Raw genomic sequence first — 19,027 nt, 5'->3', positions numbered from 1 at the left:
TTGATTTGAAAATTAAAAACTTGACTAACAAGAAAAGATATGATTCAATCATTAAACCTTTCTCAACAGAAAAGGTAACATACTTGAAATGTTGAATCAAATCATTAATTGATAGTAAGTATCCTTGAAAAAGGAAAGAAGTTAATTTTGAAAAAGATTTGATTGAAAAATTGATTTGAAAAAGATTTGATTTTGAAAAGATGTTGAAAACTTAAAAAAAAATTGATTTGAAAACAAAATCTTCCCCCTTTAGCCATCCTGGCGTTAAACGCCTAGAATGGTGCACATTCTGGCGTTTAACGCCCAAAATGCTACCCTTTTGGGCGTTAAACGCCCAACCAGGTACCCTGGCTGGCGTTTAAACACCAGTCTGTCCTTCTTCACTGGGCGTTTTGAACGCCCAGCTTTTTCTGTGCAATTCCTCTGCTGTATGTTCTGAATCTTCAATTCTCTGTATTATTGACTTGAGAAGACACAAATTAAAAATATTTTTGGATTTTTAATAATAAGGAAAAATCAAAATGCAACAAGAATCAAATAACAATGCATGCAAGACACCAAACTTAGCAGTTTGTATACTACTGACACTAACAAAATGAAAATGCATATGAGACACACAAAACAATCAAGTCAATTGAATTCAAAGATCAGAGCAAGTAAATCATCAAGAACATCTCGAAGATCACTAAGATACATGAATGAATACATGCAATTGACACCAAACTTATGATGAGACTAGTGTCTCAATAAGAAACAACAATATTTTTGGTTTTTATGATTTTGTAAAAAAAAATTTTTGTGTTTTTCGAAAATTAAATGGAAAAAGATATCAAAATTCTTAATGAGAATTCCAGGAATCAGTGCAATGTTAGTCTAAGACTCCGGTCCAGGAATTAGACATGGCTTCACAGCCAGCCAAGCTTTCAGAGAAAGCTTCGGTCCAAAACACTAGACATGGCCAAAAGCCAGCCAAGCCTTAGCAGATCACTGCTCCAAAAGCAAGATTGATAAGAAATCAACAAGCTCTTGTGATGATAAGTTGAAACCTCGGTCCAATGAAATTAGACATGGCTTCTCAGCCAGCCAGATTTCAACAAATCACCATGAAACTCTAGAATTCATCTTCAAGAATTTCGAAAAAAATAAATACCTAATCTAAGCAACAAGATGAACCGTCAGTTGTCCAGCCTGAACAATCCCTGGCAATAACGCCAAAAACTTGGTGTTGTTGCCGGATCTTGGCACTGATGTTACCAAAAGCTTGCTCAAAACTTGAACAATCCCCGGCAACGGCGCCAAAAACTTGGTGCGCGAAATTGTGAACAATACTTTTTCACAACTCTCAAAATCCCCGGTAATGGCTCCAAAAACGTGGTAGCTCAATACCATGGCATTACACAACTTCGCACAACTAACCAGCAAGTGCACTGGGTCGTCCAAGTAATAAACCTTACGTGAGTAAGGGTCGATCCCACGGAGATTGTTAGTATTGAAGCAAGCTATGGTCATCTTGTAAATCTTAGTCAGGCAAACTCAAATGTATATGGTGATGAACGAAAATAACATAAAGGTAAAGATAGAGATACTTATGTAATTCATTGGTAGGAACTTCAGATAAGCGTATGAAGATGCCTTCCCTTCCGTCTCTCTGCTTTCCTACTGCCTTCATCCAATCCTTCTTACTCCTTTCCATGGCAAGCTTAAGCAAGGGTTTCACCGTTGTCAGTGGCTACCTCCCATCCTCTCAGTGAAAGCGATTGCATATGCTCTGTCACAGCATAGCGGAATTCATCTGTCGGTTCTCAATCAGGCCGAAATAGAATCCAGTGATTCTTTTGCGTCTGTCACTAACGCCCCGCCCTCAGGAGTTTGAAGCACGTCACAGTCATTCAGTCATTGAATCCTACTCAGAATACCACAGACAAGGTTAGACCTTCCGGATTCTCTTGAATGCCGCCATTAGTTCTCGCCTATACCACGAAGACTCTGATCTCACGGAATGGTTGGCTCGTTTGTCAGGCAAGCACTCGGTTGTCAGGCGATCAACCATGCATCGTGCAATCAGGAATCCAAGAGACATTCACTATGGCCTTAGTTGCTTGTAGAACAAGAGTGGTTGTCAGTCACTTTGTTCATGGGTGAGAATGATGATGAGTGTCACAGATCATCACATTCATCAAGTTGAAGAACAAGTGATATCTTAGAACAAGAACAAGCGGAATTGAATAGAAGAACAATAGTAATTGCATTAATACTCGAGGTACAGCAGAGCTCCACACCTTAATCTATGGTGTGTAGAAACTCCACCGTTGAAAATACATAAGCATAAGGTCTAGGCATGGCCGAATGGCCAGCCTCCCAATGATCTAAGATAGCATAAAAATGAAGATAGCTACCAAAGTCTTCTTAATACAATAGCAAAAGGTCCTACTTATAAGAACTAGTAGCCTAAGGTGTACAGAAATGAGTAAATGACATAAAAATCCACTTCCGGGCCCACTTGGTGTGTGCTTGGGCTGAGCATTGAAGCATTTTTCGTGCAGAGACTCTTCTTGGAGTTAAACGCCAGCTTTCATGCCAGTTTGGGCGTTTAACTCCCATTTGGGTGCCAGTTCCAGCGTTTAACGCTGGGATTTCTTGAGGTGACTTTGAACGCCAGTTTGGGCCATCAAATCTTGGGCAAAGTATGGACTATCATATATTGCTGGAAAGCCCAGGATGTCTACTTTCCAACGCCGTTGAGAGCGCGCCAATTGGGCTTCTGTAGCTCCAGAAAATCCACTTCGAGTGCAGGGAGGTCAGAATCCAACAGCATCTGCAGTCCTTTTTGGCCTCTGAATCAAATTTTTGCTCAGGTCCCTCAATTTCAGCCAGAAAATACCTGAAATCACAGAAAAACACACAAACTCATAGTAAAGTCCAGAAAAGTGAATTTTAACTAAAAACTAATAAAAATATACTAAAAACTAACTAGATCATATCAAAAACATACTAAAAACAATGCCAAAAAGTATACAAATTATCCGCTCATCAGTGGGGGGCTGTAGTAGAGGAGAGTGAGAAAGGGGAAGAAGAAGGAGGAAAGAAGGGAGGGTTAGGTGTTGCGGCGAGTGAGGTGGCGGCTGTGGGAGGCTTGCGGCGGTGGGGGGCTTGCGGCGGTGGAGTGGTGACAGAAGAGAGAGAGAGAGGGAAAGGAAAGAAGAAAGGGGAGGGGTGGTCGTTGCGGCGATGGTGGCGTGGTGATCTTGGAGGACTGCGGTGGTCGTTGGTGGTCGGAGGTAGTGGCTAGGGTGGTTGAGAGAGGGAGTTGCAGAGGTTAGAGAGAGAGGGGGTAGGGTTTGGGGACGTGACGGGGAAAGGGTTCGCGTGACTTGTGGTTAATGATCGCGAATTCACGCGGACGCGTGGAGGATGCGATCGCGTGAGTAGGGTGAAATAGGGTTGACGCGGATACGTGGTCGACGCAATCGCGTGGATTGGGCGTAAGATAAGTGACGCGGACGCGTGAGGCACGTGATCGCGTCGCTGGAATTTGTGCTAGACGCATGCTTCCAGCGTCGTTTCGGTGCAACTCTCTGTTTGGTTTGGGGTTCATAATATTCGGGCGACGCGATCGTGTCACTCACGCTTTCGCGTGGGATGGGTGTTGTGTAAGTGACGCGTTCGCATCGGGGACGCGTACGCGTGATTTGTTGGTGCTAAACACGCAATAGCCGCACAATTCCAGCCCAACTTTCTGGCGTTGGATCTTTACGTCGATATCCATATCACGCGTTCGCGTGGGTGACGTGGACGCGTGAGAGGCCTTTTTTTTGCAATTGACGCAATGGCGTGGGGAACGCGGTTGCGTGGAACAATTGTGTTAAAGGCATGCCTCCAGCCTTGCTTCAGCGTGACTCTCTGTTCACTTTCCTATTCTTTTAATGCACTTGCGACGCGGACGCGTCAGCGACGCTGTCGCGTCGCGTGCTCTCTTTTTTTTTATATGCAGTATGCAGATTGCAAAATGCAGTGAATGTCATGCAAAAATTTCAGGTTCAAACAAAATTCAAAAACAGAGCAAAATAGAGGGGGAACGATCATACCATGGTGGGTTGTCTCCCACCTAGCACTTTTAGTTAAAGTCCTTAAGTTGGACATTTGATGAGCTTCCTGCTATGGTGGCTTGTGCTTAAATTCATCCATAAATCTCCACCAGTGTTTGGAATGCCAGCATCCTCCGGGGTCCCAAACAAGGTACGTAAAGCCCTTATATGAGTTTAAACAGGCTTGCAGGCTTTCGGAGTGTTGAATGGGAGAATAGATTCCAGGATCCCAAACTCTACTTGTACACCCGTCTTTGTCTTGATCTGCATTTTTTCAGCCGGGTGATAAGTAATCTGAATTCTCACTGCAGTGACCAAACAGCTTCTGAGATCCTTCCAATTGAGCTTGACACCAATTCCTACACCTCAAATTGAAGTGTGAAACCTCATTGAATCTTGCATACCAATGCTGAGTGCGAGTCATTTCCCTTTTTCTCTTAAAGCCGCAAAGAGCTCTAAGCTGGCCATCTGTCTCAAGCAAACCATATTCAAGTGGAAAATTGAAGATAAAGGTCAAGGATTCTACCCACTTGAAGTTTGTGTTGGGTGGTAATGGCCTTGGGATCAGTGTTTTTAGTGGTTCTGCAAGCTCTACTCCCTTGTGGTCTTCTATGAATTCCTCCACTTCTTGGTAATTTTCTTCCAATTCAACAATGTCTTTATCAAAGTCACTGATATCTTCCTCATCACTTGAGTCATAATTGGGAGGTTGAGAAAAGTCGACCTCTGCATCATCTTCGTATTCACTTGGGGAAGATTCTTCTGTCTCAAGGAATTCACTTGCGGATGCAAGTTCAATACCAAGAGAACTTGACTTGCGATCATCATCATCAAGGAAACATGTGTCTCGGGTAATTCTGTCTAGTTCTCCATAAGATACCTGCTTTGGGGGTTGTGCACTATCCTCCTTAGCATCAATTGTAGCGTCCTTGACAGAATTCTCCACAACTCTAGATTTAGGTGGCGGTTCGGCATCTCCTAAATCTTCAACCAATTCTTCCTCTTCTACAATGACAGCGTCCTCTACTTGTTCTAGTATGAAGTTATGCTCTATGCTGTCCACTGGAGTTTCTAGTGTCTTCTTCACACTACGTTTCTCATTAGATTCTCCACATGAAGCCATGGGAGTCTGTTGAGTGTCTGAACGTCTAGAAGATAATTGATTTATTACTTTCTCCAGTTGATGAAGGGTTGCATTAAATTGGTCTACTAATTTTTTGAAGCGAACCTGTGATTCTTGGCTTGATGGATATGGACATGGCGCATAGGGGAGTGGTGGTTCTTGGGAGTAATTGGATTGGCGTTGGAATGGATAAGGATCATGTGGTAGTGAATGGTGAAAAGAAGCTTGTGAGTGTGGTGGTTCGAAGTTATATTGAGAGGATGGTCTCTGAGCACAGGGTGGGGCTTGTTGGTAGCTATGAGGCGGTCCACCAAATCTATCAGTTGGGCATGCATTGTAGAATGGTCTTTGTCCATGATGTTGTTGCCTAAAGGGGTGATCAGATCCTCGTGACTCCATCCATCTTTGATTGCTTAGACCTTGATGCATAGTCCTGTTATAGCTTCCATTCCTTGCAAAAAAAGTAGAACTAAACTCAAAGCGAGAGGGGTGAGAATTCATAGTAGTTATCAGAAATGAGGAGGGAAGAGAAGAAACAAATAAACAAGTAAAAGAAAAATATTTACAATAACCAATAATAAGGCACACGTTTGCAATTCCCCGGCAATGGCGCCATTTTGAAGAACAGAAGATTGATGGTTTAGAAGTTATAATAAATTCTCGTTGCAAGTATAGTTTCTAAACCAAACAATTAACCTTTCTTACAAATGTTTGGTTGTCACAATTAACAAACCCCTTTGGAATTGATAACCGAAGTATTTAAACCTCGGATCGTCTTCTCAAGGAATTGCAGGGAGGTGTGTTTTATTATTGGTTATGGAAAAAAATATTTTGGGGTTTGAAAAGGTTTTAAGCAAGAGAAATAGATTGCAAGAATTAATAAATTAATGACTAGTAAAACTCTTGGCAAGGTATGAAAACTGGAAGTCCTATCCCAGTTGTCCTTATCAATTGTGATGAGAATTGGATTTTTCTCCCACTTAGTTAACCTTTACTAAAGCAAAGGAAAGTCAAGTGGACTAATTAGTTTGATCCTCAAGTCCTAGTCAATCACTGTGGGAAGACTAGCTTTAGAGCGATCTAGATCAATTAGAATCTGCCAATTTCAACCACTGCTGAGTTTGACAACTCAAGAGTTACCAATTAATCAACCAAAGCCAAAAGGGAATAAAATCTACTTGAATGAAAATAATTTGGATAGAGCCCAAGCATCAATAACATAAATTAGAGAAAACAATCATAAGTCTGAAATACCTCAAATAATATTAATTAAGAAAATCATAACATGAATGTCATTAAGCCAAATTGGCAACATATATAATTAAAAATAAGAGAAGTCAACATAAAGGAATATTGAACCTGATATGAAGATGAGATAAATCCTAATCCTAATATAAATCCTAATCTTAATCCTAAGAGAGATGAGAGAGCCTCTCTCTCTCTCTAAAAACTACATCTAAACTATGAAAAGTGTGAATTACTTGCTATCTGATTGTTATCCTTTGCCTGAATGCATTCCCCCACTTCAAAACTTCTAATCTGTGCCTTTTGGATTTGGATCTGGGCCAAAAGGGCCCAAAAATTGCTAGAAACAAAATCTGCAAATTCTGCAGATCGCGCACGTCATGCGTCCGCGTGGGTCACGCGGTCGCGTCATCTAGAGTGTCGCTCTTCCACGCGGTCGTGTCAGTCATGCATCCGCGTCAGTTGTATTTCGCAAGTCACGCGTTCGCCTCATCCATACGCTCGCATCGATTCTCTTTCGTGCGAACCACGCGTTTGCGTCGTCCATGCAAACGCGTCACTGCCGGTTGCTCTAAAACTCCAATTTGTGCTTTCTTTCCATTTTTGTATGTTTCCTTTCCATCCTTTAAATCATTCCTGCCCTATAAAACCTGAAAGTACTCAACACACAAATCACGGCATCGAATGGTAATAAAGGATAATTAAAATAATTACTTTTAAAGCATAGAAAACATGTGTTTCATATATATCACATAATAGGGAAGGAAAAGCAAAACTTATGCAATTTCTATGAATAAGTATGTGAAGGATTGAATAAATCACTTAGATTGAGCACAATATACATCATAAAATATGGGTTTATCAGTGAGTAAACAAGCAAAAAACCAAAAATGAAGTGTAACAAAGTTCTTGAAAAGGAAGCAGTCAAAATTGAACTTCTGATGATGAAAGAAACCAAAACAAGTAATAATAAAAATTGCTTAACAGGAACTAGAAATTAGTAATAATAAAAATTGCTTCATAAATGCTTTAAATCATTTCACAACCCTAAATTTTTAACATTCATCTAATATAATTGTCTACTCTCATATATTAAAAATATCACACGCTTAAAAAATATATTTTCTACATAAATACATATTATTTTTAAAATATTTAATACGTGTCTTTAAAACATTTATTATCCAAAATAATAAATTCATAGTTCACTAATTCATAGCATTACTATTTTGTAATATTTTTGTCTGATAAGACGTGAAGTGCACTTTAAAATTCTTCGCTATCTAATTTTGTGAAACTTGCAATTATCGATTACACATGTAACCATAAACATAGTTCCTTGCCTGCTTTTCTTATTTTGAATTAAAGTCATTAAGTTTTCGAAAATATACCACTAATGACAATAAAAAAGAACTATCCTTATTGATTTATTAATTTTTTTAAAAAAATAAAGCAGCTATGTTTAGAATGTACCAAAAGAAAGGATCGGGATGGTCATTTGAATGGAAACAAAAACTTTAGGTAATCAAAATCAAATAGCAAAACTAATTTCCTTTACATCCTATCCATCAAATACATCAAAATCTTCTTATATAGCAAATAGACATGTGCGGAAAAAGTATTTTACACTTTCAGCTGAGATTAAAAAACTTAAAAGTGCTGTCATATTATACTTGCACTTTTTTCCTTAAACAAACAAACATGATATCAATTAAACCATTTTTCTTCAAAATCAAAGATGCCTAATGAGTAAATTGAACGATTATTCACACGTAACACCCTATTAGGTGAAATAACCATTCGACTTACAGTGAATAAACAATTTATAATGCAACAAATTTAAAGCACGTGCTTCACATTAATTGCTGACTTACTAATACACGGAGACAAAACAAACCTAAATTTAGTCAACCACTAAAAACAAGACGAGAAAAACAAGCTTCTCAACAATATTAACCAGTCATTGTTCTTTTCCTTTTTCTTATGTTAACAAATACTTTCGGAAGTCAAACACACCCAACAAGGCCCACAAGCAGCAAAACAGTTCAATGCAACCTAACAAAAAAATACTATGAACATCTAATCAGTGAAGGAACAGCTAGCCATGGACTTACCTTCAATGCGGGCGAGCATGCACACACGACGGTTGCTTTGGGTTTGTCGGCGGAAGACCACAGGCGACGCGAACACAATGGGACTTCAAATTCGGGAGCTGGCCGTTAGAAGAGAACGCGGGTTGCGGTTGGGCGAGGTGCACACGAAGGCTGCTCGTCTACACAATAGAGGCGCTCTGGAGGATGGTTGTTGCGGCGACAGGCAAGCTGGACAACGGCAAGCAGTACAGACGGAGCGCCGGGTGTGAGGGGTTCTCCTTCATGAACATCGTTTCAATTAAGAGTAGGGGAAAAGTTTTTACCGTTAGGTCAAAAAAGGGGGGAGTGAATGGGATTATTATGATGTTAATAATTAGGACAATTAAAATTAGGATTTGGGGGAAAGGGGGATACAGGTGTACTGTGTTATTAGTTTAATTGGACTAATTTTTAGAGGCTGTTGTTCATGGTGTTCAAGATGGTCATTGTCTACCTAACATTATCTCTTAAGTTTTTTATTTTATTTAAATAAAAAAAGTAACCCGAGGCACATGTCATGAGTCATGAGGGAGGAGAATTTCTCATGCCACGTCAGGTAAGAGAGATATAAGCAACGCTGAAAGCAGTTAATGGCAGTTAGGCAACGGTGCCGCAGTGGTAAGTTAGTTTAAACCTGATTACTAAATTGCATCGTGCACTTAACCATGGTTAAGCAAGCTCACTCTATTATGTCCCCTATATATAAACCCTCCCAATCCATGCATCTTCTCCCTGGCTCCATTCCCACTCCTCCTCCTTCTCGAGAAACACAACACCACACTACTTTGTGTTCCCTCTCTGAGAGAGAGAGAGAGAACACGATCACAACAAAGCATAAGGAAAAGCTGTGACATACAACAATGGAGGTTCAGTCTCTGCGATGCTTCATCTCCCTCTGCGTTCTGCTCGCGCTGCTTTCAATTGGCGCCAATGCAAGCAACTACAACGAGAAACAGATCACAGAATCAAGGTAATTTTGCAGAGAAAGAGCGAAAACATTAAACTAAAAAAATGGAGCTTCGAACTTCTTCCACATGCTTCGTGAGTTTATTGATTTATGCAATTGTAACAGAAACTTTTCTGCTTGTTTTTCGTCCTCAAATTTTACTTCTTTATTTGTCGTTTCGTCAATTATTAGAAAGAATGTAATAACTCTAGTGAGTGTGGTTTGCGACATGTTGTCTCTCTGAATTTCGGTGATGTTTGGGTGGAATGAACAGCAATGTAGGAGAAGCGAATTCGCAGAGCTTGGAGAATTCTCCAATGGCGAAAAGGTTAGTTATTTGTTTTTCCCTCTTATGAGCTTTTCACTGACGGCGTAGAATTTTGCATTCCATTACGACCGTCCATCAGTAGAAATGAGCTGTAACACCCGTTAGATTGGAATGTGTTGGAGTTGCAGGGGTTAGTATTTCGTAAATGAAACAATCGAGGACCCTCAGATCCGATCTGAAAAATCTGAAGCGTTAAAATAATGTTATTAGGGGGATATTGTAGTCATTTTAGGCTGTAAACGGTGTCGTTTCATGTGTTGAGTTCGTTATCCGATATTGTGCTATTTCTTGTTATTTCATGCAGTGATCTTTAAATTGTTGTCTACAAAAATTTCAGGTCAGATAATGATGATTCATCAAATTTGCATGCAGTTGATAATCCAGAGGAGATAGCTTCCATGGTTGATATGTAATGTTTCTAACTCTCTCTCTCAAATATATTTAATTTGTAAATAAAATTTCTGAGCTATACGGTGAGTGTTGCTTGTTTTCTAATTTCTGGTTATATAATTGGTTCGACCTTCCTATTCATAAGGCATGTGATTGATTAATTAGATTTTATATTATTGTCTTGGAAGAAAGAAATCAGATGATCATTAATTAACACTGAATCAGTAAATTCAATATTCAAGACGGCAAACCCACTTGGTCTGGAAGTAGTATATACTGTAGCAGTAAACTAATAATGATTGAGGAAAGGATCTCGCTAGGAGACAATAGACTATTTATACAATGTCTACAATAGATTATTGAGAAAATAGTCGCAATAGAGAAGAATACCGTTAATAAATTCACATTTATTTAAGCCATTTTTTAGAAGAAAGGAAGGGTTGTAAGTTTTGCCTATACTTTTCCAAATATATAATACAACTATCCAAATGTTAATAAAAGTGAGTAAAGTGTCCGTGATTTGGGTTTGTTCATGAGGAAGCAATATTTCTCCCTCCCTAACAGTATGCAAGTAGTGTGTGTAATAACAAAATTTAAAAGCGATTACACAATAATTTGTTCAGAAACTTTACATACATTATTATTGCAAATTTATTTTTCCTTAAATAATAATTTTAGATGTCCTATTTAACGGAAGTTTATATTTTATACCTCAGATATTTTATCAAATAAATATACATACACCTAAACTATGTGCTAGCATCAGCAACTGATTCCCTATTTATGTAATTAATGACTCTTTCACAGTAGAACTTTATATATATATATATATATATATATATATATATATATATGTGTGTTAGAGAGACAAAAAAAATTAAAATTTGTTAAATAAGATATATTTTAATTACTTTTGACTAATTTTTTTTTGTTATTAAATATTTTTATATTTATCAAAGAAAATACAAAGAATTAATTTTTAATTAATTAATATTAATAAATTTTAAAGTTTATATTTATAATTTAAAATTAATAGTTTATGATTTTATAATCTAAAATTAAAATAAATAAATTAATTTTAAAGTTAATTAATGTTAGTTGAAAAAAAATAGTTCCCTAATATATTCCTCATACTTGCCGTACCACAAATCATCAAAATTCTCGCTTCATATTATACTCAGAAATATAATTCTTTCTTTAACTAACTCCATCACGTTCTGAAGTTCCTTTTCATAGTTCTAAGGAATCGACCACCATGTTCTACGTACGTAGATGAGATCTCTTAAAAAATGCTCGAAGTCTATGTATTGTATTGGCCAGCTGAAGCACGTGCAAATGTCTTGAGATCCGGCCATATCGCTCATAATAAATTTCTTGTTCTTTATTTCTATCCAAAAAAGATATTCCAATCACAATTCCTATATTGATACCTAAAATTCTAAATTCGAAGTTTCATAACATCATTTGACGAATCACTTTTCCTTAACTAAACAGATGACTTAATTAATTTCCTCCTTATTATTACATTGAAGCTTAGCGGTCCCCCTTCATTCTTTTTCCTTGTCACATTCATTGGTTGAAACTAGCCACTGGTGAAAGTAAAAGCTACATTCTCCCATGTCTGCTTTGATAAAATATGTCCTTTTTTTAATTTTATTCTCACTTTTTCTAAATTTATCAAGTGCACTATCAATTCCAAATTAATCTGAGAGTAAATATGCCCGGGAATACGTTGTAGCAACCAAGGCAATAATATTATTTGCCAACAAACAACAGTTGGTAGGTGTGCATCAATTTAAACATCAAACTATCATTAATTAGATCAAATTATGGATTCTATTCATCATCCATAATTTTTCATTCTTTAAATTTAAAGTGTCTAAGTAGCCAGTAACTTTAGTTTGAAAGAACATTTTTTCCAATTACTTGAAATTCTTCCAAATCCCAGGGGATTATTCAATACCAGTGGATCACTATTATAGATCATGGATAAATTAGTTGCATGCATCATCCATTTCTCACAGATCATAAGGTCCTAATTGCAGTCACATACCAACAGAGTAAACTTTGTGCATGTTATTATCAAACGCCTTTAACCCTCCTTATTATCTTTTAATTCCTTCCATCACCTATAGAGAACAAAACACAATGTTCAACTAACACAGATTATCAAAAGAATTATGCTGTCTCCACAACCTCCCTCGTGGGGAAGCCATATGGATGGGCTACCTGTCTCCAGCTTCTCCAGCCTGTCTATAAGAACACATCAGATCTAATTTAATTTCACTTTACCGCAACACGCTTTCTATACATAGCTTGTATTTTTATTTTTTGGCTCATCTAGGAAGCTAGTATCTGACACATCTACATTATTCAACGAGACCTCCATGAGCCTAATAAATGAAAATGACTTATATTCAGGAATTAATTAATAAATATTTTGGCTTGCACCACCGACACCCAAGGTACATAAACTATGCAAAAACAAACCCCCCAAACCACCACCACCACCGCCACGACGTTGGCATTTATTTGTAGTAGGGAAAATGAGGTAAGATGCCAACCCCCCGATTTTCCGTATGCACCATATCATTCTATCCGTATTCGTGATTAATGTAGACCCACATGATCTAGTCTCATCCGTGGTTGGTCTGTGGCTTCGATAATGTAATCACTGTTCAAACATGTGATTTTGTACAGTGTAAGCCTGAACTTCCTTATTAAACAATTTTTAAGCATTTAATTGAGTTTGATATTTTAATTCACTTTTAAATGTTATCGCTCAAATGTTTATTACGCTGGCATTGGAATAATTTAACATTCTTTAATGAGGAAACTATATATTAGCGTTAAGATAATTATATTTAGATTCTTTTTATAAAATATATAGAAAACATATGTTGATATGTACGATAAGGTCCTACTACTAGTTATACGAAATTATGATGAATTATCAATTTTGTCAAAGTAAAAAAAAAAAAAAACTAAAATAATATATTTTATGTAGTATAATAATTGTTTTAAAACTTTTTTTTTTCAAAAACAAGTCATCAGGCCATGTAAAATTATATGGAAAGTGAGTTTAATCTAATCATAATTCATCTTTTACTATATAATTTTTACTTTCTGTTTTCAAAAAAATTCTCTATTAAAGAAAATGATAAAATAAAGAAATATATGATATTTTCAATGAAAAGTGTTAGGAGTTAGCACTTTTATTAAATTCTGTCCAACACTTAACCAAGAAAATTGAACATTCTACATCATTAGATCAGTCTTATGCCATTAAAAACATCATTAATGACTAATTGATGACTAAAAGCCACAAAATCTAATGGCCTCTAAACTTTCTTATATTCAATTAATGCATACTACTAACACTATATTAAGTAGATTTAAATTTAATATTTTTATACTGTCAATCCTATTTGGGAGGTATTCCTTGTATGCTATGCTTTTTTCTTTACTATTTGAATATAATTATACTTAGTGTATATTAAAATTAATTATTAATATAAAATATATTAAAATATAAATATATTAAAAATAAATTAAATTAATTTATATATAATCTTTTAATAATTAATTTTTTTATGTGCACTACATAATACTTTTAATTTTTAAATTAGAGAGTATTTTAATTATTTTGGATATATAATTTAACAAAATGAAATCATCCAAAAGATCATAAATAATGCATAATTATTAAAGGTGGTGATTACGTTATTGTTAAAAAAGTGCATATGATATCATTTTTTTATTCTTTTATTTTGGGAACAGGAGCATCCGCAATCACACGGTAAGAAGGAATCTGAACTTCTTCTCATGTGGGACCGGGAACCCAATAGACGACTGCTGGCGCTGCGACCGCCGCTGGTACCTCCGACGCAAGCGCCTCGCCACCTGCGCCATTGGCTTCGGCCGCAACGCCATTGGAGGCCGCGACGGCCGGTACTATGTCGTCACGGACCCATCCGACGACGACGCCGTGAACCCGAAGCCCGGCACCCTCCGCTATGCCGTGATCCAAGACAGGCCTCTCTGGATCGTGTTCAAGCGCGACATGATCATCACACTCAAGCAAGAGCTCATCATGAACAGCTTCAAGACAATCGACGGCCGCGGCTTCAACGTCCATATCGCCCACGGTGCCTGCATCACCGTCCAGTTCGTCACCAACATTATCATCCACGGCATCCACATCCACGACTGCATCCAAACCGGTAACGCCATGGTTCGCAGCTCTCCTTCGCATTACGGCTGGAGAACCCTCGCTGACGGTGATGGCATCTCTATCTTCGGCGCCAGCCATATCTGGATTGACCATAACTCCCTGTCTAATTGCTCTGATGGGCTTATTGATGCCATTATGGGATCTACTGCCATTACAATTTCTAACAACTACTTCACTCACCACAATGAGGTAATACAATGTTAAAAACTGTTTTCCTCAAATTAGGAATTAGGATGGTTGCTTAGCTTGGATTGAAATATTTTGTTTCAGGTTATGTTACTGGGCCATAGTGATTCTTATGTAAGAGACAAGCAGATGCAAGTCACCATTGCTTATAACCATTTTGGGGAGGGTCTAGTCCAAAGGATGCCAAGGTAACTAGTACTGAAAGTTTTCTCCAAAGTCATGATGATGATGATGATGGTGATGTTTATTATTATTAATTGATATTCTCATATTGGTAAATCATCTTGGATTAGGTCACTTAAATCTTGGGATTTCTTAATTTCTGTTTTATATTTGTTATTTTAAATTCCCATTTTTTGTTATCTTATATTAGTGCTGGGCTCCGGGAGGTCCATTTTAAAATTGACAGCATTAGGCCTGAAAAGGTAAATAATGTGTTCGTCCAACAAAAAGCTCATTAATGAGAAGAGAGTCCCAAAGTATACCCAAATAAAGAATGAAATAGAATTTTTTTTCTTTAATAAATTAATGATAATAATAATAAATTGAGTGAGTTTGAAAAAAGATGGTAATTGAGTGACAAATAATTCTGCATGCTTCTGAAACTTGTGCTAGCAATGGATTAATTTATCATCGGAATTGCAGGTGTAGACATGGATATTTTCACGTGGTAAACAATGATTATACCCACTGGGAAATGTATGCAATTGGTGGCAGTGCCGATCCCACAATTAACAGCCAAGGCAATAGATACCTTGCCCCTCTGGATCATTTTGCTAAGGAGGTAATTAACTTGGTTACTTAGTCCTAAGCGTGTACATTAACATTAATTAGCAGTGGCATTCAGTTGATCATGATGTTTGAAACAAAACTTTTATCATTGAAACGTGGGAAAACGGATCTTCACAGGTGACAAAGAGAGTATTAACAACAGAATCCACATGGAAAAAATGGAATTGGAGGTCTGATGGAGACCTTATGTTGAATGGTGCCTATTTCACTTCATCAGGAGCAGGAAATGCAGCTAGCTATGCTAGAGCCTCAAGTTTGGGGGCCAAATCTTCTTCTTTGGTTGGAACTCTTACGTCTGCTGCTGGTGTTCTTAACTGCCGGAGGGGTTTCATGTGTTAATAATATGCAAACACTATCAGCCACCAATAGAAACAAAGGAAAACTCAATTAGGAAAAGTGAAAAATATTAAATACAGAAGAGAGAGAGAGAGAGAGAGATGTAGGAAAGGAATGCAGAAAGAAAGTTCCTACTTTCCATTCCTTCTCTTATTATTGCGTTGTTACAGATATATTGAGTGAGATTGCAGCAATTGGTCATACCTACTGTTCCTTACTTTTTCTTTTCACTAGTTAGATATTGGAAAAAGATTGTACATTTTATGTCAAATGTTATCAAATTGTTTAACAATTAAATCAAACTTGATAAGATTGAAGTCATCACCGCCTCTAAGCATTCAAGTTAATTAAACATTGTCTCTTCAAGGTTGTTGCTACAAATGATTCTTGAAGATTAAAATCTTTTAACTAGTCATAGATATATCTTAGTTATTAATGTTGTAAATATATTATGGTTGCATTGTTTATCAAACTTAATCTCATACAAAAAAGAACGATGAACTTCAAATCTTTATATATTGGTTCAAAAGCATATGCAAAAGAATTAAATGATAAGCTGATACACTCTAACATATTTATGGGTTTGTTTTTGACAAAAATAAAAAGGCTTCTGATCACTGTTGACCATGAAGTGGAGCCGGGTTATCACTCTTAAGCTTTTTAATTTGTTTTGGACAAAAATGGGATGGCTTTTGACCGTTGTTGATCATGAAGTAGAGCTTTAGAAACATTGGAGAAAATTAGTTGGCAAATAAGAACTTTCACTACAAGAATGTCAAATTATACTGACGGCTTTACAGAGAGCTTGGTTAATTGGTTTTGGACAAAAACAGAAGGCTTCTGACCATTGTTGATCATGAAGTGGAGCTCGGTTTGCACTCGTGGGCCATTTTTGTTTTTAGACAAAAATAAGAAGACTTCTAACCATTGTTTTGGACAAAAATAAGAACTTCCACTACAACCTCCTCCCTTCCCCCTCCCCAATACGTGCTCTCACTCTGAGACGGGCCAAAATGGAGCATCAACTTCTTACTCTCACAGAGCCACATAGTCGCCATCTTGTCGAGTCGTTCCTACACCGTCTCGTTTATCTCCGTGCAGTCAAGCAGAAAAACAAGACACACAGCAACGACGCCTCGCTCATCGGCCTCGTCTCCGTGTCTCTCATTGGTAGTTGTGCCTCGTCTCCCCGCTGCAAATTGCTACTCGCAACAGCTCGCTACTCACCTCCATTTGCCGCTCGTATTTGCTCACTGCTTACCGCTAGTCGCTGCCTTGTCGTGCCTCTTCTCTCTGTGTTGAAGCAACCGTCTTGGCTCCACCATGACTTGCCTTCTCTGCCTCCGCCTCCGCCTTTGCCTCTGCGTGCCATACTTCTCAACCTTCCCAAAAGAACAAGAACAATAATAATAGGAAGGAATATAATTTATGACTTCTCATTTTTTTCTGAAATTGTTGTGGGGTAAGCAATTAGCCATTAAAATAACGATCTCTGACTCACTTTGGAAGAGAGTGAATTGTGTTTAGGGTTTGGCACTCGATATAGAAAGATCCTTTTGGGTTTGGTAATTTCTTAATATTGAAATAAGAAATGTGGCTAAATGAGAGATCTTTACCTTTAATTGTAAAGCTTATGAACAGATTTTCAAGTTTTCATTGCCATCATAATAGAAACTAAGAGGGGAACCTTTAACACTGACATTTAGCTATTCTTATAAGGAGTAGAATTCTTGATAGTTTATTGCTTATAATTTTTAGTGTATGTGTGAGAATGAGAACAGAGAGAGTGTGTTGGGGAGGGAGAGTGCGTTGGGGAGAGAGAAGGGGAGAGTGCATTCAGGAGAGGGAAAAGGGAGAGTGCATTGGGAAGGGGGAGGGGAGTGCATTGGGGAGGGGAGAGATTAGGGTTGGGGACGATTTTTGCCACATCAACAAAACACGGTAGCCACGTTAGCAATGTACTTGCCAGAGATGTGCTCCGGCGAGTTCGGGGACACATTTGTAAAATTTTAAAATCTTTTAAGGATTATTTTGTAAATAACAAAAATCAGGAACCATTTTGTCAACGTCAGAATCTTTTGGGTACCAATTTGGTATTTATCTCTAGACTAATTTTAACGATGCCACAACTTCATCGGTAAAATTGATTATTAATATTGACACTTTGACCATCCGTAAAATATATTGCTAAACTTTAAAATAAAATATTTAATTAATTTTGTTGCATTGACAACATTGCTGTCTGTAATAATCATAAATATATTTTTTATTAATTCTAATTCTGGATTTTTCATGTTCCATTAGATGGATTTTTTATATTTAAATTAAATAAATATAATATTTATAAAAATGAATAAACGGTGAGGTAATTATGAAAATGTATCTTGAGACACATCTCGGATGCTGAGGGGATAACCCCAAAATGGTCATATTTTGGATTCTATGACACCGTATTATGATAGGATAATGATGAGCGGATAATTTATACGCTTTTTGGCATTGCTTTTAGGTAGTTTCTAGTAGGATCTAGCTACTTTTAAGGATGTTTTCATTAGTTTTTATGCAAAATTCACATTTCTGGACTTTACTATGAGTTTGTGTGTTTTTCTGTGATTTCAGGTATTTTCTGGCTGAAATTGAGGGAACTGAGTAAAAATCTGATAGGAGGCTGACAAAGGACTGCTGATGTTGTTGGATTCTGACCTCCCTGCACTCGAAATGAATTTTCTGGAGCTATATAACTTCAAATGGCGCACTCTCAATGGCATTGGAAAGTAGACATCCAGAGCTCTCCAGCAATATATAATAGTCCATACTTGTTCAAGTTTAGACGACACAAACTGGCGTTCAACGCCAGTCCCATGCTGCATTCTGGAGTAAAACGCCAGAAACACGTCACGAACCAGAGTTAAATGCCAAAAACACGTTACAACTTGGCGTTTAACTCCAGAAGAAGCCTCTGCACGTGTAAAGCTCAAGCTCAACCCAAGCACACACCAAAGTGGGCCCCAAAAGTGGATTTCTGCATTTAGACTTATCTCCGTAACCCTAGTAGCTAGTTTTAGTATAAATAGAACTTTTTACTATTGTACTGGTGTCTTTTGACCATTCGGTCTTTTTTGACCACATCTTTGGTCTCAGTTTTAATCTATTCTTCATCTTAGGAGACTATTGATCACATTTAGGGGGGTTGGCCATTCGGCCATGCCTGGACCATCACTTATGTATTT

At 37.4% G+C, this 19,027-nt stretch overlaps 1 protein-coding gene across 1 annotated transcript; it reads left to right on the top strand.

Moving 5' to 3' along the window:
• Positions 1-9,256: 9,256 nt before the first annotated feature.
• LOC112796825 (probable pectate lyase 8) lies at positions 9,257-16,124 on the top strand. Its single transcript, XM_025839465.2, has 7 exons — positions 9,257-9,555; positions 9,806-9,859; positions 10,197-10,268; positions 14,030-14,672; positions 14,754-14,857; positions 15,315-15,453; positions 15,579-16,124. The coding sequence occupies exons 1-7, from the start codon at positions 9,446-9,448 to the stop codon at positions 15,798-15,800; spliced, it is 1,344 nt and encodes a 447-aa protein (XP_025695250.1). The 5' UTR covers positions 9,257-9,445; the 3' UTR covers positions 15,801-16,124.
• The last annotated feature ends 2,903 nt before the right edge of the window (positions 16,125-19,027 follow it).

Source organism: Arachis hypogaea, chromosome 4, assembly GCF_003086295.3.
Source record: "Arachis hypogaea cultivar Tifrunner chromosome 4, arahy.Tifrunner.gnm2.J5K5, whole genome shotgun sequence".
Classification (NCBI taxonomy): domain Eukaryota; kingdom Viridiplantae; phylum Streptophyta; class Magnoliopsida; order Fabales; family Fabaceae; genus Arachis; species Arachis hypogaea.
This window is presented reverse-complemented; position numbering and strand designations above follow the sequence as displayed.

Coding starts and splice junctions, on each gene's coding strand:
- LOC112796825 (XM_025839465.2), top strand. CDS start 9,446: ATGGAGGTTCAGTCTCTGCGATGCTTCATCTCCCTCTGCGTTCTGCTC. Junction 9,860..10,196: donor AATTCTCCAATGGCGAAAAG/GTTAGTTATTTG, acceptor CAAAAATTTCAG/GTCAGATAATGATGATTCAT. Junction 15,454..15,578: donor TGGATCATTTTGCTAAGGAG/GTAATTAACTTG, acceptor GGATCTTCACAG/GTGACAAAGAGAGTATTAAC.